We start from the raw sequence: 22,593 nt of genomic DNA, 5'->3' as shown, positions 1-22,593 counted from the left end.
ATGGGGGAGGGAGGGAGAGCATATTGGACAGCCTGGAAAGGACCTTTGGACTCTCCATTGAAACCCTATTCCTCCTGGAAGCCCCTGTTTACCTCCCCCCACAACCAGAACCAGGCTCCCCAAACCTCAATCCTTCCCTCTAAGTTTCTACCCAAGGAAGACTGGGAGAGAAAAGATTTGGGGTCTTGGGGCTAAGAAACTGTGATCCTGACAGTGAGGAGTCCCCATTACCATTGCAGACCTCCATACCTCCCACTCCACTTTACCACTTTCCAGGCCTTCACCACCACCAGAGCTGGGCTCATGTCTACTTCTCCACCCTACAAGAAGTTTAGGATATTTGGAGCCAGAGTGTTAGAATCTTGGCAGCAGAAAGATCCTGCCAGCCCCCCACTCCCTCCTAGTGCCCTCCTGCCCCACCCCAATATGTACCTTCTGCAATACTCCCTGGCTGGAGAGCTATGGGTGCCAATTGCTATACTTGAAAACATTTTTTAAATTACTTCTGTCTGAGCCCAGTCAGTTAAAGTAAGACCACCAATTCATGCAAACTTCTCAGAGACTGTGTAAAAATAAAAGCAAACAAAAAAGAAAGAAGAGGCCAAGCCTCCAAGAGACCACCAGACAGTGACTTCCTAAGTTTACCCCAAATTGGAAGAAATCCAGTTTCTATCACAGAGCTCAAATCTAGAGTCACAAACCCATAGTTCAGCCTGAGACTGTACAGCTGCACTCTCAGGAGGCAATATAGCTTGAGGATACCTGCCAGACACAAACACTTAAAATATGTCTATAAAATGAGCAGCGCTGTTCTTCCTTAAGGTAAACACAAACTATGATATGCTTGCAGTAGGTTGTATGGGGTTATGCTCAGACATAGGGCACCAAGAATATTCTGTGGCTAGACTACATGTCCACTGGCTGAAGACCAGTTTCTCCCCACATTCAGCTCTCAAATTCTCCCTGCACTGGGCTTCATATCTTAGCCACTTTCAGCCACACCTAAAGTCGCATTTCACTTGTTTTCTTTATAAGAGGCCAGAAAAGGCAGAATCAGGCAAGAAAGATAGAATTGTGTTATGATACTTAGCATGAAATTTGTGCAAATCACAATGAAGAATGTAAAAAAAAAAACTCCTACATTTTACCACATAGAATGGCATCAATCATTTCCCATTTTAAACTCTAATTCTCTGGGCTTAGTCTCCACTGAAGTTGTCATTCCCAAAACTCATGTGAACACTATCTTTGTAAAACATAACCTGTTGGAGCTGGTAAACTCTGCAGAAACAGCTCCCCTCATTTGTTGTGGTGTCTGTAGAAACTGCTGCTTCATGGGAACAACCTGCCTAAGGGAGATAAAGGAGGTTGAAAGCATGTGGTGGGACTCCCAGATAAAGTCTGTCAGCCAAGCCTAACTCCTTTGCATCATCAAGAGGGAGGTGCGCTCTGGAGTGTCTGAGGGTTTGCTTCTGAAAAGGAAAAAATTCTGTCATATCAATGTTTTATCACTACGGTGACCAGGATGTTTGCACAAGACAGTAACTACTGTTTCCAAAGAAGAGCTTTCCTTTTTCACATTCCCTTGTAAATCCACCTGGAAGATGGAGGAGATGGATGGTAGATGGAGGAGAATCCAGTATTACCTCTCTAATGAGCTATTAACTCAATCCTAAGGTTTCCCCTTTTTAATGTAGTATCATGGAAGGGTGACCTTACAATTATAGTGCATGGAATTTAGGATCTCTGTTCAGTTCCCAGCCTAACCAGAGACTTCCTTTCACAATGGGTTTGGAACAATAACTTAATCTCTTACTTTCAAACCCAATTCATAAAAGGGGGAACATAATATATTTACCTATCATTTCTCTGAGTTACTGATTTTGATTACAAAATAATTTTTGTAGGAACTCTTTCACTATATGTTTATATAGCACCTAACCAATCTCACTGAGGTCTCTAAGTCCTACATAATGCAAATGACTATTCACATTCATACTTTTTTAAGCATATTAAATATGTGTGACTTAGGAAAATGAAAAAGCATTAGAAGACCATGTTGGACAGATCTGTGCCCCTGCCACTGTCCTACCAAGATTTCAGCAAAAACTTGGCTTAATACAGCCTCAGCTTCTAGCAGGTTTCCCTTGCTCTTCAGCTCTTTCTCCTTCTCTTTAGTTTAACAAGGTATCAGCTTCTAAACAGTTTCCCCGCTTTTCTCTCCCTTCCTGAAATGTGATCAGGCTTAGTTGGACTTACTAAAACATATAATAAGCAGGGAGTTTCAAGGCCCTTTCAAATCACATCTGGATGATAAGTAAAGTAACATATTTTCCAGGAAGATTGGAAAAGAGGTTCAACAATAAGGGGACAACCAATTGGAACATATACCAAAGAAGTGAAACAGGGTACCCTGCATGTGTCTATGTTAGAATTTGACTGGCTCTTATAGTTATTCAATGTAGAAAAATGGTAAAAATATATAACTGTACTATCACACTTTGGACATGCAAACCCTTGTGCATTTCCCATCTGCCAGGTGGTTTAACTGTCCAGCTGAGAGTGATTAAAAGCTCTCTAATTAAATTCACTGTGTCATTTCTTTAAGCTCAATATGTACTGTGTGCAGCAAACCAGGAACCAAGCTGAACTGTGTGGGGCTTGGGTTCAGCCAACTCAGCCACCCACCGTAGACCATCCTTTTGAGAATTTCATTCATATTTTGATGAAGAGCTGCAAAATACTGTATTTTCTCACATACAACTTGTACCTTTTTTTCTACAATTCAACTGCTGAAAAGTAGGGTATACTTTATAAGTGAAGAAATATGGGTATAGCAATATGCCTGTGCTGGGAAAAAGTAATGATGCAGTGTTTCTGGTGGGATTCTCAAGGCGCTGGATACGGACACTTTCTCTTTCTTCCTGGCAGAGGTCCCCATGCAGAAACTATTACTCAGTTACTTACTACTACTTACCAATATTTTCAAGGAAAAGCCCTCCTTTCTTCATTCTGCCTTTCAAAAACAAAGTGTGTATCTTACTTGGGGACATGTTGTATGCAAGAAAGTATGGTATTTAGTAACTTGGTGCTGATTTTACTCACTACCATCAAAAAGATAAAGAACCATTCGGTGGTCATGAGTTTCATGTTAGATGAATGTTTCCATTTTCTACCCTGAAAAAGGTGGGGACGGGGGGGGAAGAGGAGAGGGAGTCTATGTTTGCTGCTCTGTATGTTCCAATGCAGCTTTACTGTGTGACCTTAAACAAGTCATTTAGTTTTGCTGTGCCTCAGCTCCCCAACTGTAAAATGGGGATGAGACCACTTACCCATTAGTCAGACTTTTTGGATATTACTGATATTAGTACGCAGATCAGCAGTTCTCAACTATGAGAACCTGCCAGGGGGGCTGCAATGCTGCCAGTGCTACAGGGTGAAATTACCTCACACACCTGTTTTCAGGAGGCATATCAGAGCCAAACTGACAAGCAGCTGCAGCAAAAAGGCATGCCTACCCTCATTACATTATATAGTACAGGCTGGGAACTGGCTGGCTAAGCAGCAGCTGTGCAGAACAGGACCTGGGGGTTACAGTGGACAGTAAGCTGAACATGAGCCAACTGTGTGCCCTTGCTGCCAAGAAGGCTAATGGCCTACTAGGCTGCGTTAGTGGGAACACTGCCAGCAGATCAAGGCAAGTGATTCTTCCCCTCTATTCAGCACTGGTGAGGTCACATCTGGAGTACTGTGTTCAGTTTGGGGACCCCAAATACAGACAGAATGTGGACAAATTGGAGACAGTCCAGCAGAGGGCAACCAAAATGGTTAGGGGACTGGGGCACATGACTTATGAGAAGCTAAGGGAACCGGGCTTATTCAGTCTGGAGAAAAAGACTGAAGTGGGATTTAATAGCAGGTCTTCAGCTACCTAAATGGTGGTTCCAAAGAAGATGAAGCTAAACTGTTCTCAGTCATGGCAGATGACAGAACAAGGAGCAATGGTCTCAAGTTGCAGCAAGGGAAGCTTAGGTTAGATATTAGGAAGAACTTTCTCACCGTGAGCATAGTAAAGCACTGTAACAGGTTATCCAGAGAGGTTGGCAAATCTCCATCCTTGAAGGTTTTTAAGGCCCAGCTAGACAAAAGCCTTGGCTAGAATGATATAGTTGGAGATCGTCCTGATTTTGAACTGGGGGTTGAATTAGATGGCCTCCTGAGGTCCCTTCCAATTCTAATTTTCTGCGATTCTATGCCATTTCTGCTGCAGCTGTTCCCAGTTTGGCTCCACCATGTCTCCTGAAAATGGAAGTGCATGGGGCAGTTCTGCCTAATGGTAGGGGCAGCCTGAAGAGAGATGCCACTGCCACCAGATAGAACAGCCTGCACATCTGTTTTCAGGAAACACATTGAAGCTAAACTAGGAATGGCTCCAGCAGAAATGGTGCGCCTGCCTGCATAATGTAGCCACTTGTCAGTTTGGCTCTGACGTACCTCCTCAAAACAGAGCTGTGTGGGAGACTTTCATCTGCCCTGCACACCTCGGTTTCTGGGAGGCACCCTGAAGGATCAAACCAGGAAGGGCTGTGGCAAGAGTGTGCACTTTCTGATCTGGTTCTGCAGGGTGTGAGCCACATAGTGGGTGAATATACTGTATTTAGAATGATCTAACCAATTACAAATGATCATAACAGAAATATGCAAAATATTAATTCATAACAAAAACATAATGTTTATATTACAATATGCATAAATCAGTTGTTTGAAAATGGAGTGCTGCTAAATTTTGAAAAGATTTGGAAGGAGGTTTTGAGTCTAAAAAGGTTGAGAATCACTAAGAATAACACATGGGGGTTCAGACTACCCAGTACACTATGTTCCATCATAAGACAATGCAGTAGGCATATATGTTGCAGGACATATGAATGTCAGCCCCAGGCAAAGTGACACAATATCAGGGTCAGAGAATACGAAATAAAATAAGTTCCCTTAACTGATGCTGCCTTGACATGCCAAGAACTTTCAAACTACTGGGAAAATTTTGACATAGAGACCTCTGCAACAGCCAGGATCCCTGGGATCACCTCCTTGTCTGACCAGGATTTTCTCTGGAAAAAAGATGAAGAGCATGATCTCTCAAGAGCAACAGAATTTTTATAAGATTTCTGACTGCCCAAAATCTCAAAATCGCTGCTCCTCCTCTGCCAGTAAGATTATCAAATAGAAGAGGTCATGAGCAGTCTGTCTCAACCTCCTGAATAAGCAGGATCCTCAAGGAATGGTTAATGGATGGCTGATCCCACACCATGGCAACACTTAAATCCTTAGGTTTGTATCCAGTTCTATTCAGCAATAGGGATTTCACAAGAGATTTCACTAACTCTCTAAATGAGTTAGTTTCTAAGGTACCCCCGTGCTGCCTTCTGCCTGACTTCAGGCTAAGATGGCTGACTACCTCTACAGAGACATATGAAAGAGATAAAAATGAAACACAGAAGACTAAAACAATGCTAAGTGTTTTAGTGCAATAAGTAAATGTGTTAGTATAATAGTAAATGTGTTCATACAGTGGAAACTGCATGGGTTAGGTTCCTTACCCCTCTGCAAAAATAAGGTATAGGGCTGTCAGATAATTAAAAAATGTGATTGTGATTAGTTGCACAATTTTAAAAAATAGTTGCAATTCATTGCAATTTTAATTGCACCACTAAAAACTGAAAATAATGCAAAATTATGCAGGTACTTAGTATGGGGGGGGGGGCGGGGGTTACAGGGTTGAGGGGGATGACGACTTGTGAAGCACTGCCACTGCTGCTCTGCTGGGTAGCCCAGAGGTGGTGGTGATGGTGTGGGTTCCAGAACCAGACGTGATAATTGCATTAAAAAAATTAACACAAGAACCAATTGACAGCCCTAATAAGGTCTTGTGAAGTACCTGGGGTATACAGAGCTGCCATAAACAGTTGTGCCACACCACTGAGGTAGTCCAGTTGTTAGCTGGGGCTTTTACTATTTCAGAGGGCAGAGCTGTGTGAGACCACTGCTGAATTCCTGCTGAGATGGAAGCAACACCCTTTGAAGTAAAAACCCCACCAAACCTGCGAGCAGCGTAATTTAGCAACCTGCTGTGAACTCAACGGGCTGCAAACCACCCAGATATAAATGAACTGTATTCTACCGCATTTACAACTTATATAAAATCATACAAAAACAACTACATGAACACAAGGCACATATCTGTATAATTCGATATAGACAGTTTTCCTTCAAATAATATTTGTAACTGCATAATAAACTAAAAAGATTGAGAAGGGCTCCACTAGAAAGTAAATTTATACCTTGGGAGAATGTCAAGGATATAAATAAAACTCTTTGTCCTTGGATCAGATACATCACCTTGCAGGCCAATTCTAAGAGAAAATAAAAATAAAGAAATAAAATACAGGTACTGAATACAATGATCAGCTTGTCTTCTCAGAGTTTCTTACAAAACATAAGCCTTTTCCTCTAGACCAATATGGCTACAACCTGGATACCTTACAAAACATAAAACATCTTTGATTAGTGCTTTTTCAAAGTTCTGTACAGGTATCAAAGGGTATGTACAAACACGTATTTTAGCTTCCTTGAGAGGGGAGTGAGAGCTGCTGCTTAGGAGCATGCAGCAGCAACTATATATCTGCATGATCCTGCAGTGATACAAGCTAACTAAATCTATTTAACCCTGAACAAGGCAGGGTCATCACTGGAGTGGTTTTGTTACACTTGTATAAACTACAGAATCATGCAGACGTAACAGCTACATGGTAACAGCTTATCCCAGTGTCCTTTGATATCAAAACAAATGTTATGTCTGCCTGTACACAAGGTCCGTCACCCCGGACCTGCCTTCAGGGTCATAGCCTTATCATCTCTCTAAAAAATGAAAATGCACTCCCAGAGTATGTTAGTGCTCAATCTTTTCAGCACACATAAGGGCAGAAATCCTGCCTGTGGTCTTTCTGTTCTAAGCCTGGAAGTAACTCTAACAGTCCTCCTGCAGTGACAGAGATTATTAGCATCTGACCATTAGCACAGAGAGGGAGCTCTCTTAAAAGGGAGACCCTCCAAATTTTACTTTTAGAACTAAAGTACAGGATGTAAGATAAGTGGGACATCAAGCTTAATAATTCAGCCAAAATTACTTAGTATAACCACATGCCTGACTCACTATCATTCTTGAATGCTGGTAAATACAGAACTAAATATTATAATCTCTGCTTTGTGAAAAGCAGTAGCTCTCAGGGAAGATGCAGACAAATATGAATCACATGTTGTATCACTGCTGAAAACTCATTTCTTTTGATCTAATAGTGGTACTTATGACACGCTGTATCACACTGTATTTTCTCCAAAACTGAAAGATTTGTTATACATACCTTGTAAATGGCTGACAGGGAGGACTCATCAAAATCATATCAAAAGATAATCTGTTGAACTCCTTCAGTGTTATGCCCTGCAAGATGAAGAAATATGAACATGGGTATTGAACGGGTACTTTTCATAGACTTGAAATAAGTAAATTACAGGTGCAAAAATGTTCAGGTTGTTTCCCCCATATATAGTTCCAAGGCATGCATCTAGGGGGGTGTAGTGGTGCAGTTGCACCGCACTAATTCCCACTCCACCCAAACTTTAAAACCAACTGCCCTGGAGAGGCAGCACCATTTCTATTCAGGCAGTACAGAGAGAGTCAATACATTTCATAGCTTATTATAATGGATCTGATTCCTGCGAATCTCTCCACAGATGTTAACAACCCACTCTCCTTTTTAAGGGTCTTGATCTTCCTTTAATCAAGCTAGTCTTTTTTCTGCAATCCTGCTGCCTGTTAGGTATTTCTGATATTATCTCTCTTCTATTTCACAGCCCTGCACACTGTTGTTAGTTCTAGTTAAAAACCTTTACTTTGGTGTGGTAATATTAATTCAGGTGAGCAGTAACTCAGGTGTGGAAATTATTTACAGGGAAGTGCTGGATGCACTGTCAAGAAGCTCAAGAAAGATAGCTTTTGTTTTACAAATCTGAAGACAAGATGCACATTTAACCATAACAACTGCAGGACTAATAAGAAAAATCTGTGGGCAATTTTTGCCTTGTTTGTTGTGTTTTTTAAACTCAATATATAAACTAGCAAATTAGTACACATTCCAGTTACATTATATTTGTTTATGCTTTATCTTCAATGGGATAATATAGCATGGGGCCACTAGAGTATTAGTAAATCTTCTAGCTTCTTTTTAACCTGAGAAAAAATATTTTGGGCTGTATGTGGTGATGTAATACTCTATCTGCACCCATCCCCACTTTTCAAAATCCTAGATCCACCCATGGTATCAACTTAGTAAACACTTTTTAATTCATCCATTTCTTCTAATAGCTTTTCCCTTCTTTAATGCTTGGCAAATGCTGTGCAGTTAGATCGGTATTTACTACTTTAACAAGGAATTGGCAATGGCAGCAGACACTCACAGTCTTGGGTTTGTTGGTTAATTACCCAGAGCAATAGGGATAGCTCACATTTCTTTCAATGGGTCGCATCAAAACGATGGCTATAATTATTCACTCCTAAATAAAGCACTTTTATTCAGATAGTAAGCGTAGTGGCTAGATAATATTTCAAAACATTATAACTTCATGGGCAAGCATTATTCAAATTCTACAATGCATGTTGTTCTTTCTAGTCATTTGCCTTTATAAGCATCTCAAATATTTGCTTTATTTGAAAATATGACAAGTTCCTTACACAGGACCAAATTCTGATCCTCTCACTAAAGTCTAAGTAAAGGGGTTCACAGAGAAGACCTTTAGGAAAGCTTGGGAGAAAAGAGATTTCACAACCTAGGCCCCAAAATATTAATGCAGATGGTCTGTGGCCACTACAACACCTAGAGGTGCACCAATAAAGAATTTGTGGGCTGAAACAGATGGCCGATTATTAACAAGCCATACTGGCCGATAGCAATCCAATTGCTGGTATGCAGCCGGGCAGCTTGGAGAGCAGTGTCCAGCTGGTAAATCTGTTGGGGGGGGGGAGGGGCGGCAGAGAAGAGGGGGAACAGATCGAGACCCCTGCAGTGAGGGAGGAAGTGGGGCTGGGGTAGGAGCAGGGGGTTGGGCAGGCAGCAGCAGTTCTGGGGGGGGGGCTACAGGGTGGACTATAGCCACCCCAAAATTTGCTGTACTCCCCCCCATAACCCCTCCTTGCAGCACCACAGCCAACCACCCTGAGCACAGCCATGGCCCAGCCCCCACCCCCACTGGAAAGAGCCCAGCACTGCCCCTGGCCCCAGCCTGCAGCGGCAGCCCGCTATCGCCCCTCACACAGATCCAGGGGGCACATGCCCCCCATGACTCCCCCAGGGGTGTGAATAGCAGTGAAATCTGCCCCCCACTCCCCACACCCCCTGGATGAGCGGCTCACAGCTCTGATCCGCACTCCGCTCTGGCTGGGCAGTGCCTACTGCAACCCCAGCCCCAATCCCTCCCTCACCACAGGGGACTCAATCTGACCCCATCCCCCACACGCACACACCCACCTTCCCTACAACAGATTTATCAGCTGGACGCTGCTCTGCAAGCTGCATTTAGCAGCCACATCAGAAAAAACAAAACAATTGCTGATGTCAATTTCTTTTTATCAATGCCACTATGATATGAACCAATGTATCAGTGCATCTCTAACAGCAACCTATAAGTTATTATTACACAGTGATTCTCCACCAGGGTGCTTTGGCACCTTAGGGTGCTGTGAGATCCTTTTATAGATGATGCAAAATATTAAAACTATTAGGCATGAAAATACTGACATGCGATTCACAAAATAAACCCAGAAATTTCAAACAGGAATCCACGGCGTCAGAAATATTCTGACCCGGTGTAGTCTTTTTCAGTTCTCTGCAACAGAAAATTGCTGTATAGTTTTTCCATAGTCAAAAAGCAATTACAAGCTTAGACTTGAAAGTCTCTGGGTTAGGGTTAGAGGGGAGAACAACAAGGGTGACGTCATGGTGGGGGTCTGCTATAGACTACCAGACCAGGAGGACAAGATGGATGAGGCTTTCTTCAAACAGTTAGGGGAAGTTCCCTGATTCTCATGGGAGACTTCAATCACCCTGACATCTGCTGGGAGGGCAATATAGCAGTGCACAGGCAATGCAGGAAATTTCTGGAGAGTGTTGAGGACAACTCCCTGGTGCAAGTGCTGGAGAAGTGAACTAGGGGCCGTGCTCTTCTTGACCAGCTGCTCACAAACAGGGAAGAATTGGTGGGGAATGTAGTAGTGAATGGCAACTGAGGCAGCAGTGACCATGAGATGACTGAGTTCAGGATCCTGAGGAAAGGAAGGATGGAGAGCAGCAGAGTAAGGACCCAGGACTTCAGAAAAGCAGACTGACTCAGGAAACTCATCAGCAGAATCCTCTGAGAAGCCAGTCTAAGGGGAGAAGAGTCCAGGAGAACTGGCTATACTTTAAAGAAACCTTACTGCAGAAACAAACCAGCCCGATGTGCAGAAAGACTAGCAAGTACAGCAGAAGACCAAATTGGCTTAGCAGGGAACTCTTCAGTAAACTAAAACACATAAAGGAAGCTTGTAAGTAGAAACTTGGACAAACAACTAGGGAGGAATATAACAGCATTGCTCACGCATGCAGGGATGAAATCAGGTGCAACTGGAGTTGCAGCTAGCAAGTGATATAAAGGGTAACAAGAGGGGTTTCTGCAAGTATGTCAACAACAAGAGGAAAGTCAGAGAGTGTGGGTCCCTTACTGCATGGGGGAGGCAATCTATTGACAGATGATGAGGAAAAGCCTGAAGTACTCAATGCCTTTCTCACCTCAGTCTTCACAGGCAAGGTCAGCTCCCAAACTACTGCATCTGGCAGCACAGTTTAAGGAGAAGGTGAACAGCGCTCAGTGGTGACAGAACAGGTTAGGGACTATTTAGAGAAGCTGGATGCGTACAAGTCTATGGGGTGGGACACAATGCACCCAAGGGTGCTGAGGGAGTTGGCTGATGTCACTGTAGAGCTGCTGGCCATCATCTTTGAACACTCATGGCAACTGGGAGAGGTCCTGGATGATTGGAAAACAGCAAATATAGTGCCCATCTTTAAGAAAGGGAAGAAGGAGCACTGAGGGAACTACAGACCAGTCAGCCTCATCTCAGTCCTGTGAAAAATCATGGGGCAGATCCTCAAGGAATCCATTTTTAAGCACTTGGAGTAGAAACAGTCATCATGGATTCACCAAGAGCAAGTCAGACTGCACAAGTGCCTTCTATGATGGGATCCATGATCCTTCTACGATCCACAGACGGGCTCTGTAGATGTGGGGAGAGCAATGGACGTGATATACAGTACCTGGACTTTAGCAAGGCTTTTGACAGTCTCCCACAACATTCTAGCAAGCAAGCTAAGCAAGTACGGGTTGGATGAATGGAGTGTAAGGTAGACAAAAAACTGGCTAGATCATAGGACTCAGAGGGTAGTAGTCAATGCTTCGATGTCTAGTTGGCAGCCTGTATCAAGTGGAGCATCCCAGGGGTCAGTCCTGAGGACAGTTTTGTTCAGTATTTTCATGAATTACCTGGAAGACGGGATGAAGTGCACCCTCAGCAAGTTTGCAATTAACACCAAGCTGTGGGTGTGTAGTAGATACACTGGAGAGTAGGGCTAGTATTCAAAGAGACCTTGACAAATCAGAGGATTAGACCAAAAAAAAATCCCATGAGGTTCAATAAGGAGAACTGCAAAGTCTTGCACTTAGGATGGAACAGTCCTGTGCACCAGTACAGGCTGGGAACCACCTGGCTAAGGATGTGGACAAATTGGGAAGAGTCCAGTGGAGGACAACAAAAATGGTTAGGAGGCTGGGGTACATGACTTAGGAGGAGAAGATGAGGGAAGTGGGCTAATTTAGTCTGGAAAAGAGAAGACTGAGTGGGGATTTAATAACAGTCATCAACTATCTGAAGTGTGGTTCCAAAGAAGACAGAGCTAGATTGTTCTCAGTTATAGCAGATGACAGAACAATGGTCTCAAGGTACGCAAGGGAAGTTTAGGATAGATATTAGGAAAAGTTAGCCTCTCACTGAAACAGGTTACCCAGAGAGGTTGTAGACTCTCCATTCTTGGAGTTTTTTAAGACTCAGTTAGACAAAGCGTTGGCTGGGATGATCTAGGTTGGGATGGCCTTGCTTTGATCAGGAGCTGGATTAGATGACCTCTTGAGGTCTCTTCCAACCCTAACTTTCTATGACCCTGTGATTTTCTGAGAGGTGTCTTCAATCTAATGAGGCTGAGAACCAGTGCTATCAGGAAGATGGTACCATGGTCCTTTTGACCAGAAGACTTGCCCCATTCTGGAACAAACGTTACCATACTAAGAAAGACTGTGCTGCTCTACATTCTGCAAAGGATGCACAGTCCCCAAGGGCTGTTTTTCCTATGGCTTCCCTGCCTTGTTCAACAAAAGGATGTTGATGGTAATGGCATTACTTTGTTGTTTCTCTACCATGATGTGTTATAAATGTTTTAGAAAAAATGGGATACTATAAAAGTATTTTCCCCAAAGTTGGGGTGAAGCTATAGTTCTAAGTGAAAGAAAGATGTTTGTAAACCACCACCAGATTTAAGACTGTATGTTTAAGTAGCACTTATAAGATACTTCAGTTCCAGTTCACCCAGGCATACCACTACAAACAGAAAATCTCTTTCCATGTCACATAGTATAAGTTAACTCTTGGGAAACCCTAACAGGAAGGGTTTTATTATTATGCTGAAGATGTTTCTTCCTCACAGATATGCTGTAAACAGTTTCCTGTATTCTGGTCCTTTTTTGTAAAATCATAAGAAAACTGATTTTATAGTTTTCAACTGTACACCCCAAAAGAGATTCAATCCTTTTTTGGAACAAATTCCATGCAACAGATTCATTACCAGTGAAAGAAAACTGGAGGCACTTCGTGGGTGAGCTATATAACAAAATTCCATAACAGGGCAAGAAAAATACTGCCATTTCCCCCCAGTGCTTCAGGAAGACCTTATAGACTTCAGCCTTCCCACATGCCATGAACGGTAGAGAAAGTAATTCCTCTTCTTCCTCCCTCCCCCATCTAAGAACCTCTGAGCTGACACTAGTCAGCTAATACCACGTGCTAAATAAGCAGCTAACCTTTAGTCACCTACTCTGCTTTTTCTTTAAACTGGTACATACCAATAGCTCAGAATTGTTTATCAAGCCATAAAGCTGTAAAAGAAGATTAAAAAGCACTCTGTAATTTCTAACCACTCTGAAGAAGACAGAAAATAATGGAAAGCACATGGTAATTTTGCATTCTCCTGGCATATTATAAAAACTAAAAAAATTGCCAATTTTGTTGCAACAAACTCATAAAACATCAAGCCTTTTTATAGGCATTGAATTGATTTTCAAGTTTCTTTTTTTTCAGTGACGTTTAAGAAGGAAGAGAACTACTATGCTGCCTGATCTATCTACTCCCCTAACAATGCAGTACTGTCCTCCACAGTATATTCTCTAATACTTTATCCAGCCCAGTTCTGAAAATGGCCCCTTACTGATTTAACAAAATCCTTATAATGTATTTCAAAAGTATAATAGTTCTATTTTAAAATATTAACATAATCATTTATGAGTCACTTTTCTTTTGGGGCTGGTGAGCATTCTCCTTGTTTGTCCACATCCCCTTTATAATTCAGCATTGTTGACACTCAGGGCATTTTTACACATGCACACATTGCAGCACTGGGCGCTTTGAAAAGCAGCCGGTGTTGCAATGCATGCAGTTATATAAGTGGCAACATGCGCATCGGCGCTGAGAAAATGATGGCAGCTTGCTTTTGAAAAATCCTCTGAGGTGCTTTAATTTAAAAGTGCCCCGCTGCCATTTTCTCCAGGCTGACGCACATTTCACTGCTTATACAATTGCACACAGCGCAGCGCAGTTCATTTAAGTTCACATGTGGAGTAGACTCGATTAATCAAGTCTGCTCTGAAGCAGTGGATCTCTGGCACATTACTGGAAAAAAAGTATGTGTATAAATGCCCTCAGAGAAAAAACAAATCTAGAGGTGCACTGATACATCGGTCAATATCAGATTGGTACCGATATAAAGAAAATTGTCTATATCGGATATTGGCCCAATGGGGCCAATAATTTGGCTGATAAATGCCCATGCTGCAGTGAAATTTGGGGTGGATGCAGCCTATTCCCAGTGCCGCCAAAGTCCGCTCCAAGCCCAGCCCCCAGTAAGAAAAGTCCTGCACAGTGCCAGCTCCGGCTCCACCCCGTGGCTGCAACCTGCCCTGTGCCATGCAGATCCAGTGGCACATGCCCCTCTGCCCTCCTGGGGTGCAAGCAGAAGCAGGAGAGGAGCTGCCCCCAGTCCACAAGCCGTGGCTCTGTCCCACACCACCCCTCCCCACTCCCGGCTGGGCAGTGCCTGCCCCTGCCCTCCTCCTCACCACAGGGGGCATTGATCTGCCCTCCCATGCCCCTTCCCTTCCCCACTCCCTTCCACCACAACAGACTTACCACACAATGGCAGCTGTATCGGATATCAGATCAGTATTGGCCGATATGCCTCCTTAAATATCGGCTATCGGTATTGGCCCCCCAAATCTCTATCAGTACACCCCTTAAAAAATCCCTTCCAGTAACCTAGAACCATATGAAATCTATCTGTACTCTTTTTCTCTCTACTTCAAGCTGCAGGCAAACCATGAGCAATCAAGCAATCAGTAGAAAAAGTAACCTATTAACGCCAACCCGTTAAATTACTGCCTCTCAATTTAAAGTGCTCCGATTCTACATTTTCTATGAAATGTGAGCAGCTGGGACATTAGCCTCTCAAAATGAGCACAAAGCAAAACATCCATTACTCACCTCAATTGTCTTTGCCCACAAAGGTGTACTTGGAAAATTGTGTTTGTAGACTTCATTGGCAGTAGTGTTCACATCAACAGCAGCAACAACTTCTGCGGGTATGCAACTTTCTAGAATTAAAAGAGAGAAATCTGCAAAACTACCAGACTCCAGTATTCACATTTGCTTGTTCTAGTGATAGCCTTCTTAAAATAACATGCTACAAGGGGTCCAGATTGATTTTATGAATTATTGCTAATCATCAAATTCACAATTGCAGAGCATGAAACAAATCACAATGTCCTAACAGCAATACCTAGTGCATCTAAAATAAATACTAAAGTAATTATACTTGGTGTTTTTTTTCAAGCCTCTTCTGTCCAGAACTAAGAAGAAAGACAAATCAAGTATGTGAAAAGCTGCAATATGAAACATACAGGTATTTTTATTCAGAAAATATCAGAAAATTCTTATTTATGTAATTTCACCAACAGCAAAGAGGGTCTAAGTTTCATGGGAAAAATGTGCAGGTGAATTCAGTGACCTCCTATTAAAGGCCCAATTTATACTACCTTCTCTAGTCTCCTTGACTTTCTGAACAACCATTGTAACTACAAAGTATTTTGCACAGGTACATTCACAGTAGAGCAAGCAATGATTACACCTGAAACTACAGATCAGGTATGTTAACACTGACATCTAGTGTGAAAAGCATGTCAGCTTAACAGATCAACTACCTGCATTTAAAATCTGATACCTTGTCTTCCTGTTATACAAGCACAGTGTCTAAGTGATAAAGGCAAATTTCAAACACAGGTAAGGGGATACCTCTTTCATTTATTATTTCCATTTTTTACATATAGACTTCTAATTCCCAGGAGTTTTCTTTGTGTTCTCAGCACCCTGGTAAAAATATAAATTAACTCTCTCAAATAGTTATCCCATCAAGCAAATAAGAAGGGAAAATAATACTGGCAAAAGCTGACATGGTCAGATGTCCACCCTTTCAGCAGCGCTGCCTCATTCCCTCAAAAAATAATCAGGGACTTTACTCAACCACCCTAAATGCTGGTCCATGATTCAACTGAAAAATGGTTAATGTCCATGATTTGTTGGGTCCCCTACTGTTTTCAAGGAAAGTAACTGAGACACCCTTTCAACCCAAACCATGAAAGCTATTCTTCAAGGAAAAGGAATAGAAATATTACTTTAATGCTCCCTATTCATCACTCATTCCCTTAACCCCATGATGATGGGATTTTCTCAAGTTACATGGGTAAACTGCAATTACCACAAACAAAATTATTAATAAACCTTCATGCTGTGCTCAGGTTCTAAGATGCAGAAGCAAACAATGTTATAGAAAAATACTGCCCTTCTAAATCTTGCTTTTCTTAAATTGGCTATTTAAAGAGAAGTTGGAAAAACAAGGCACAGTAAACCCCTGCCTGCCTGCCCGCTCTGTCCAGTGCCCCTGGTAATGGGTGCAGGGCAAATGGGCCTGGGGTGCCCAAGCAATAGGACCAGGGTCTGGCAGCAGCAGTGGGGGCTCCTGGGAAGCCAAATCCAGCTGCCACATCACCCCTGCCCTGCTGCCCAGCCCCACAGACTACGGTGCCCAAGAGCCACATGCGGGGATAGCAGGATGCACCAGGCAGTACCTCCGTGCTCAGAGGCTTCAAGACCAACCCACACACCACAGCTCAGGCTGTCCCACACGCTTGGGCCAGGTGGGGCCAAGGAACAGGCCATATTTTGCCCACCCCTGCCTTACAGTCACCAGCATAAGCCATAGGAGACTTTAAACTACTGTGACTTATTTCCAGCTGCCTATGGCCCCAAGGGATCATCATGGTACCTGGAATTGCCAAGGCTTAGGAAAAACCTCTCTACCAAAAATGCCACAGCTGTTGGGTACCAGGATAGGATGTTGCATAAAGGTATTATACAAGCTCTGGTTTGCTTGGGAATTCTTCTTACAAGCTGATTTAACAGCTTTCTGATAGCTTTGTAACCCTGGAACAACACAGAGCAGCTTAACCAGTGACAAGAATCTGGCCCACTTCATCTAGCAAAGAACAATCTGGGTTCTCTTCTCTCCTTTGCTGCCAGATTTCCAGACCACTGAGGAACCCCATGGGCCAGAGAGCATGACCCTACAGACAGGCCCCAGTTCCTGATCCTGGTGCACTAGGGCCTGACCCCAGTATGAGGGTAGCACAGGGCCCAATCCCAGTGCATGGGGCTAGGCAGGAGGCCAGGGCAGGCAGGGGGAAGCACGGGACCCTGATTCCCTGATCTCAGCACAGGGAGCCAGATGGAGGCATCATGGGGCCCTGGGCTTGATTCCAGTGTGTGAGGGTGGCACAGGGCTCCAATTCCTGTACCCAGGGCCTGACCCCAGCATGCAGGGGTAGTGCTAGGCTCCCAGACCCGATCCTGGCATTCAGGGATGCCACGGGGTCTAATCCTGGTGGTACAGGCCAAAAGGTTGAGCACCACTGAACTAACTCATTGGCCATTATACTTCTGTACAAATGAAGAATAATTGTCTCAACAGAACAGGCACTAGAAGACGGAGCAAAGAGAAGATTCATGCTTTAGTTTATTTAATCATCCCCTTGAGCAACAGGCACAAGATCTATTTATCAGTCTAAAAATATGGAAATGCTCATGTCATACTAACAGCCCACAAACTAAACTCCCCAAAAAACCATGGCAAAGCACTAACAGAGACATACATTGCCCTGCAGAATTTTTTTGAAAGAGTAAATGCCAGTTTTCAAGACCTGGCAATTCCACTGAGCTATAGCCATGTAGAAAACAACTTAATTTTAGGTAGGAGAAAGATGCATACGTTTTCACAGTGAGTGTAATTAACCACTGGAACAGTTTGCCTAGAGATGTTCTCCACAACCTGGAGTTTTCAGAGCAAGACTGGGTATCTTTCTAAAAGACACAGTACAGCTCAAACTGAAATTATAGGCTTAATACAGAACTTACTGGTAAGGTTTTATGGCCTATGCTGTACAGCTGGGAAGGGCAATTATTTTAGCTGGAGGGCCACTTAACAAGTTCTGGTGAGCTGTCAAGAGCGACACAAAATTTTAACAAATTATAAATAAAAAAGCAAAAATCCAAGATCTATTATAACATTTTAATTTTATTTCAAAAAATATTTTTGTCCTGATGCATGGTTTTTCGAGTAGTATGCACAGGCAAGTGCATAATATCTCAAAATAAAGTCTTACTCTTGTATACTGTGGGGGGTGGTGTTTGTGTTGCGGGCTGGGTGTACATGTGTGGGGAAGAGGGAGCCCACACACCAGGTCCTGGGAGCCAGGCAGAGATGGGGGGGAGGGAGGGAGGACAAGGGCCAGCTGGGGTTGTGTACAACAGGACTTTCCCAGGCAATGTAGTACATGTGTGTTCTGCCCCCCACATCCGGCCCATGGCTGTCCCCACGGCACTCTGCATGGGGTTGAGCCCTGACCATTCCTGCCCCTGTGCCTGCACCTACTCTGGGTTCCTGCCCCTGTGGGACAAACTGTGCCTGCACCCACTCTGGCCCCAGCCAGTACACACAGCTTCCTGCCAAGGCTGTTCCTGTTGCTGCTGCTGCTGCAGCCAACCAGGTACAGCTCAGCTGCTCCTCCTCCTGCCCCTGCTGATCTGCTCTGGGAGGGAGGCTCAGCCAGGCTGCTCCTGCCCCAGCACATGGGGCTCCAACTCCTGGCCAGCCTGGCGTGATGATCAGCCACCTGAAAGCGCTGGAGCTAGAGCCCTGTATGCTGGGGAAGGAGCCACCCAGATGCAGTTTTCCCCCCACCTGGAGCCTGTAGTTGGATGCAATTTATGCTATTTGCATAAAAAATACTTAAAGGAACATTTTCTTTTTTCATGAAAAGTAAACATGTTAGCTTCGCTGGCTTTTACTCTGTGCCTTTAAAAGGATAAACATCATGAGAAGAAGTAAACCCAGATGGTTACAAGAAGACTCATTTTATAAAAATGGGGACTAAAGTAACAAAAGTGCTCAACTGACTGATTTACCACAACTTGGAACTCACAAACATCCAGATAATCTAAACCAATTTTATGCACATCCCCAAACCACAAAATCCTTTACTTAATGTAAATTATATTCCCTTTTATTCGGATTCCCTAATTCTTAGTCTTAAAAAGGCTTTAGCCTAGAAGTATAGTTTAAAAGAACCATGCAAATCAGCCATGTCAGTGCTTAGAGGCTGCATTTTCTACTTCTTATCACACACTTCCCATAAAAAGAAATAACCAGATTTAAAAAAAAGGAATGCCCGCTCCATGCAAATAGTATTGTATCTATCTGATATGTAAATTTCAACTGATATTTAACCCTTCAAGGCTACACAGGGTCATTCAAACAAGTAAAGGGGAGGTTTGAATCCTATACAGAGACCTCTTCATCTGTCCTGACTGGAACCGCTACAAAAGAACTTCAGCCTTACTATTTATAAGTATTGTCATTTCTTCATTCAAAAGTAAGCCCAAAAGAACAGAAATGCAAATTACAACACACAATGGCACTGCTGCAACTGTTCAGCAATTCTATTTGTGATTGTATGCTATAAAAGAAAGTTTTAGCAATAAACTGAACCTTTTCGATGACAGTAACAGGAACTCCCTGAAAACTGAAAATGCCCAGAATATAAATTAAATGATTTGTAACATACTCCCAGCCTTTTCAAGCCCAGCCTTATCCAATATGGTATGATAAAAAGCAGTAAACCTGTTACATACTTCTTTGCAATATTCTGATATTTCCCAAAGGCTACATCTTAGGAATGAACAGCTCTCATAGGTTGTTGCCTTTATGCTGTGGCATATTATATTTCAAATGGATATCAGTAGGAGCTCCCCAACTTTCTCTCACACTGGTGTTTGTTAGTCACCGGAGGCTGGTCCAGGACATTTAAAGTATGTCTAGCATAATACGAGTATAATATTAGGAAGAGATCCATATAACATTTGGTGGCAATTATGCCACGTATACGAACACTAACAAATGGCTGAGCTAAAAGTAGTGACATAGACCAAATTTCAGGGTAAAAAATATCTTATACAGAATCTCTTCATTGATAGTAAAATAAAATATTGATCCTACTGCTTTTAGAAATAAGGCTATTTTAAAAAGAACTAGGGGGGAAAGAGTATCTATTACTCTTATTTTGACAATGACTTCACAGTCCCTATAATTGTGATCAAAAATGTGTTTTGTTCATACTCTCTCCCAGAAATTGAAGAATTGGTATGGGGCTAAATCCTAAAAACTGTTATATAAGCCTACTCATTGTTCTTCTTCCTTAAGATTATACGAAAGCAGAGCGGAAGGGGCCTCATGAAGTCATCTAGTCCAGTCTCCTGCTCAAGGTAGGATCATCCCTGACTAAAACCATCCCAGCCAAGTGTATGTCTAACCTGCTCTTGAAAATTTCCAGGGATAGAAATTTCACAACCCCTGTAGGTAGCCTGTTCCAATGCTTGAATACCCTCATATTCAGAAAGTTCCTCGTAATCTCCGATCTAAATTTCCTCTGACGTAGCTTGAGGTCATTGCCCCTTGTCCTGTCCTCTATAGCCAATACAAAAAGTATTATTTTCATTCTTTTTACAATTGCCTTCCAGATATTTGAAGAATATAATCAAATGTCTTGTCAGTCTTACCTTCTCCTGACTAAATACTCCTAGTTCTTTCAGCTTTCCCTGATAAATCATACTGGCCAGACCCCTAATCATTTTTGTTACTCCCTGCTGGACTCTATCCAACTAGTCCACATCTTTCCTGAAGCGCAGGGCCTAAAACTGGACACAAGACACTACATGAGGCTTCACCAGTGCGGAACAAAGCAAAAGAATCACTTCCCTTGACCTGCGACCCAGGATGCTGCAACAAGAAAACAATGGTGGCTCATACACAATTTAGGGTCCACTGTAACTCCCAGGTCTTTCTCTACAGCCACCCATTCCTCAATCTGTATCTATGCATGCCTTATTCTGCCCCAAGTGCAGGACTTTGAACTTGCCTTTGTTTAATTTAATCTGATCGACTGTAGACCATTTCTCCAGGTCATTCTGGATCCTAGCCCTACCTCCAGAGTGTCTCCAACTCCTTCCGACTTAATGTCATCAACAATTTTCCTAAGTGTGCACTCAATCCCATCCTCCAAATAATTAATGAAAATGTTAAACAATACTGAACTCAGGACAGACCCCTGGGGAACACTACTTGATACCTCCTCTCAATTAAACATTTGAGCCATTGGCAACTATTCGTTGAGCACGGTGATTTAGCTAGTTGTGTTATGTATCCTCTTACAGTACTTTCATCCAGTTTGTATTCCTTTAGCTTGTTAATGAGAACGTTGTGGGTGACAATGCCAAAGCCTTCCTAAAGTTTATCACATCCCCACCCCACCACCACATCCACAGAGCCTGTCACTGTATCATAGAAAGAAATTAAGTTGGTCAAGCATAACAGCTAAATATGTAAGCATGCAAAAAGCAGCAACCTTGCTTGTTTGTTACTCTAACACAGGGGTGTCAAACATATGGCCCACAGAGCCATGTTGTGTGGGCCTGGCAGAGAGGTCTGCCACTGAAATCTAAGGCACAGAGCCCCATTTGTGACGCGTGGGCAGCCTGGGGTGAGCGATGGCCGTGAGCCCCTGCAAATGCCATTGCTACCACTTATCCCGCTGTGTCCAGATCAGGCCCCAGGTCAGGTGAGCGCCAAGGTCTGGATACAGCCTGGCAGGCAGAGTGTGTAACACCCCTCTCACATGTGCACAGAGATTATAAAGCATGACTCAAAACCAATGTGGCCCTTATAATTAATCCCAGTTTACAGAGATATATATGCTATACCCCCCTTGTAAATTGGGATTATATAGAAATAAATAAAAGCAGGAAGCAACTGTGACTGCCTGAAACCTGAGATCCTGCTCCTGCCTTTGTTTCAAGGTAATCTGCATCATCAGATCCTCGCAGAAAGTGTGGGGCTTCATACCAGCTATGAACTGCCTGCCCAGGGGAGTTTTCCGTCCATTGACTCCTCTGTGAAATCCTATAAAATATGAACTTCCATTTCTACCCAGGAGAACTTTTACAGTCTTTTCTCCAATGCCAGATGAAGGGGGTTTGTGGCTGAAAGCTTGCAATTAAAAGAAAATCTTGTTGGTCTAATAGAAGACATCACTTCTACCACAAGTCTCGATTGCCTTTTCCTCTAGACCAACACTCATGCACACATATCCACACACACACACACACGTGCGCTTACGCTGTACTGTACGGGTGCACGTGTGCACAGAGCTGAAGCAGGAGCGAAGGGGGCTGGGGTGGCAGCTGCCCTACCAAGGCCCGAAAGCCCCCACGGGGCAAGGCACCCGCCCGCCCGCAGCTCCCACGTGGCGCGCACCTGCTGCCTGAGGGGGCCGGGGACGAGCACTCCCATTTTACAGCTGGGATTACTGAGGCTCGGAGAAGGCAGGAGGCCGCCCGGGCCGCTCAGTGGGGCGGGCCTCGGAGCTCCCCGCCCTGCCCTGCAGCGCCGTAGCGCGACCCGACCCGGGCCGGGCCGGCCCGGCCCCACTCCCGCCGCCGGCGGCCGCGGGCGCGCGCCCTGGCGG

General features: G+C 43.5%; 1 protein-coding gene across 6 annotated transcripts in view; it reads right to left on the bottom strand.

Annotated features, from left to right (window-relative positions):
• Positions 1-22,593, bottom strand: part of TRDMT1 (tRNA aspartic acid methyltransferase 1) — a 43,756-nt gene that overhangs the window by 20,676 nt on the left and 487 nt on the right. For 2 of the 6 annotated variants that reach the window (XM_025216810.1, XM_025216813.1), the window contains exons 1-3: positions 14,948-15,076; positions 7,419-7,495; positions 6,339-6,410 (exon numbers count right to left, since the gene is read on the bottom strand). In XM_025216810.1, coding sequence (XP_025072595.1) covers positions 6,339-6,410; positions 7,419-7,456 — 110 coding nt within the window. In that variant the 5' untranslated portion in view covers positions 7,457-7,495; positions 14,948-15,076. Of the gene's footprint in view, positions 1-1,262; positions 1,350-6,338; positions 6,411-7,418; positions 7,496-14,947; positions 15,078-22,435; positions 22,456-22,593 lie in introns of those variants that run through there. The other 4 variants (XM_025216814.1, XM_025216809.1, XM_025216812.1 and 1 more) reach the window with 4 other exon arrangements.

This window comes from Alligator sinensis, unplaced genomic scaffold, assembly GCF_000455745.1.
Source record: "Alligator sinensis unplaced genomic scaffold, ASM45574v1 scaffold623_1, whole genome shotgun sequence".
NCBI lineage: Eukaryota > Metazoa > Chordata > Crocodylia > Alligatoridae > Alligator > Alligator sinensis.
The sequence above is the reverse complement of the archived record's forward strand: the minus strand, read 5'-3'. Positions and strand labels throughout refer to the sequence as shown.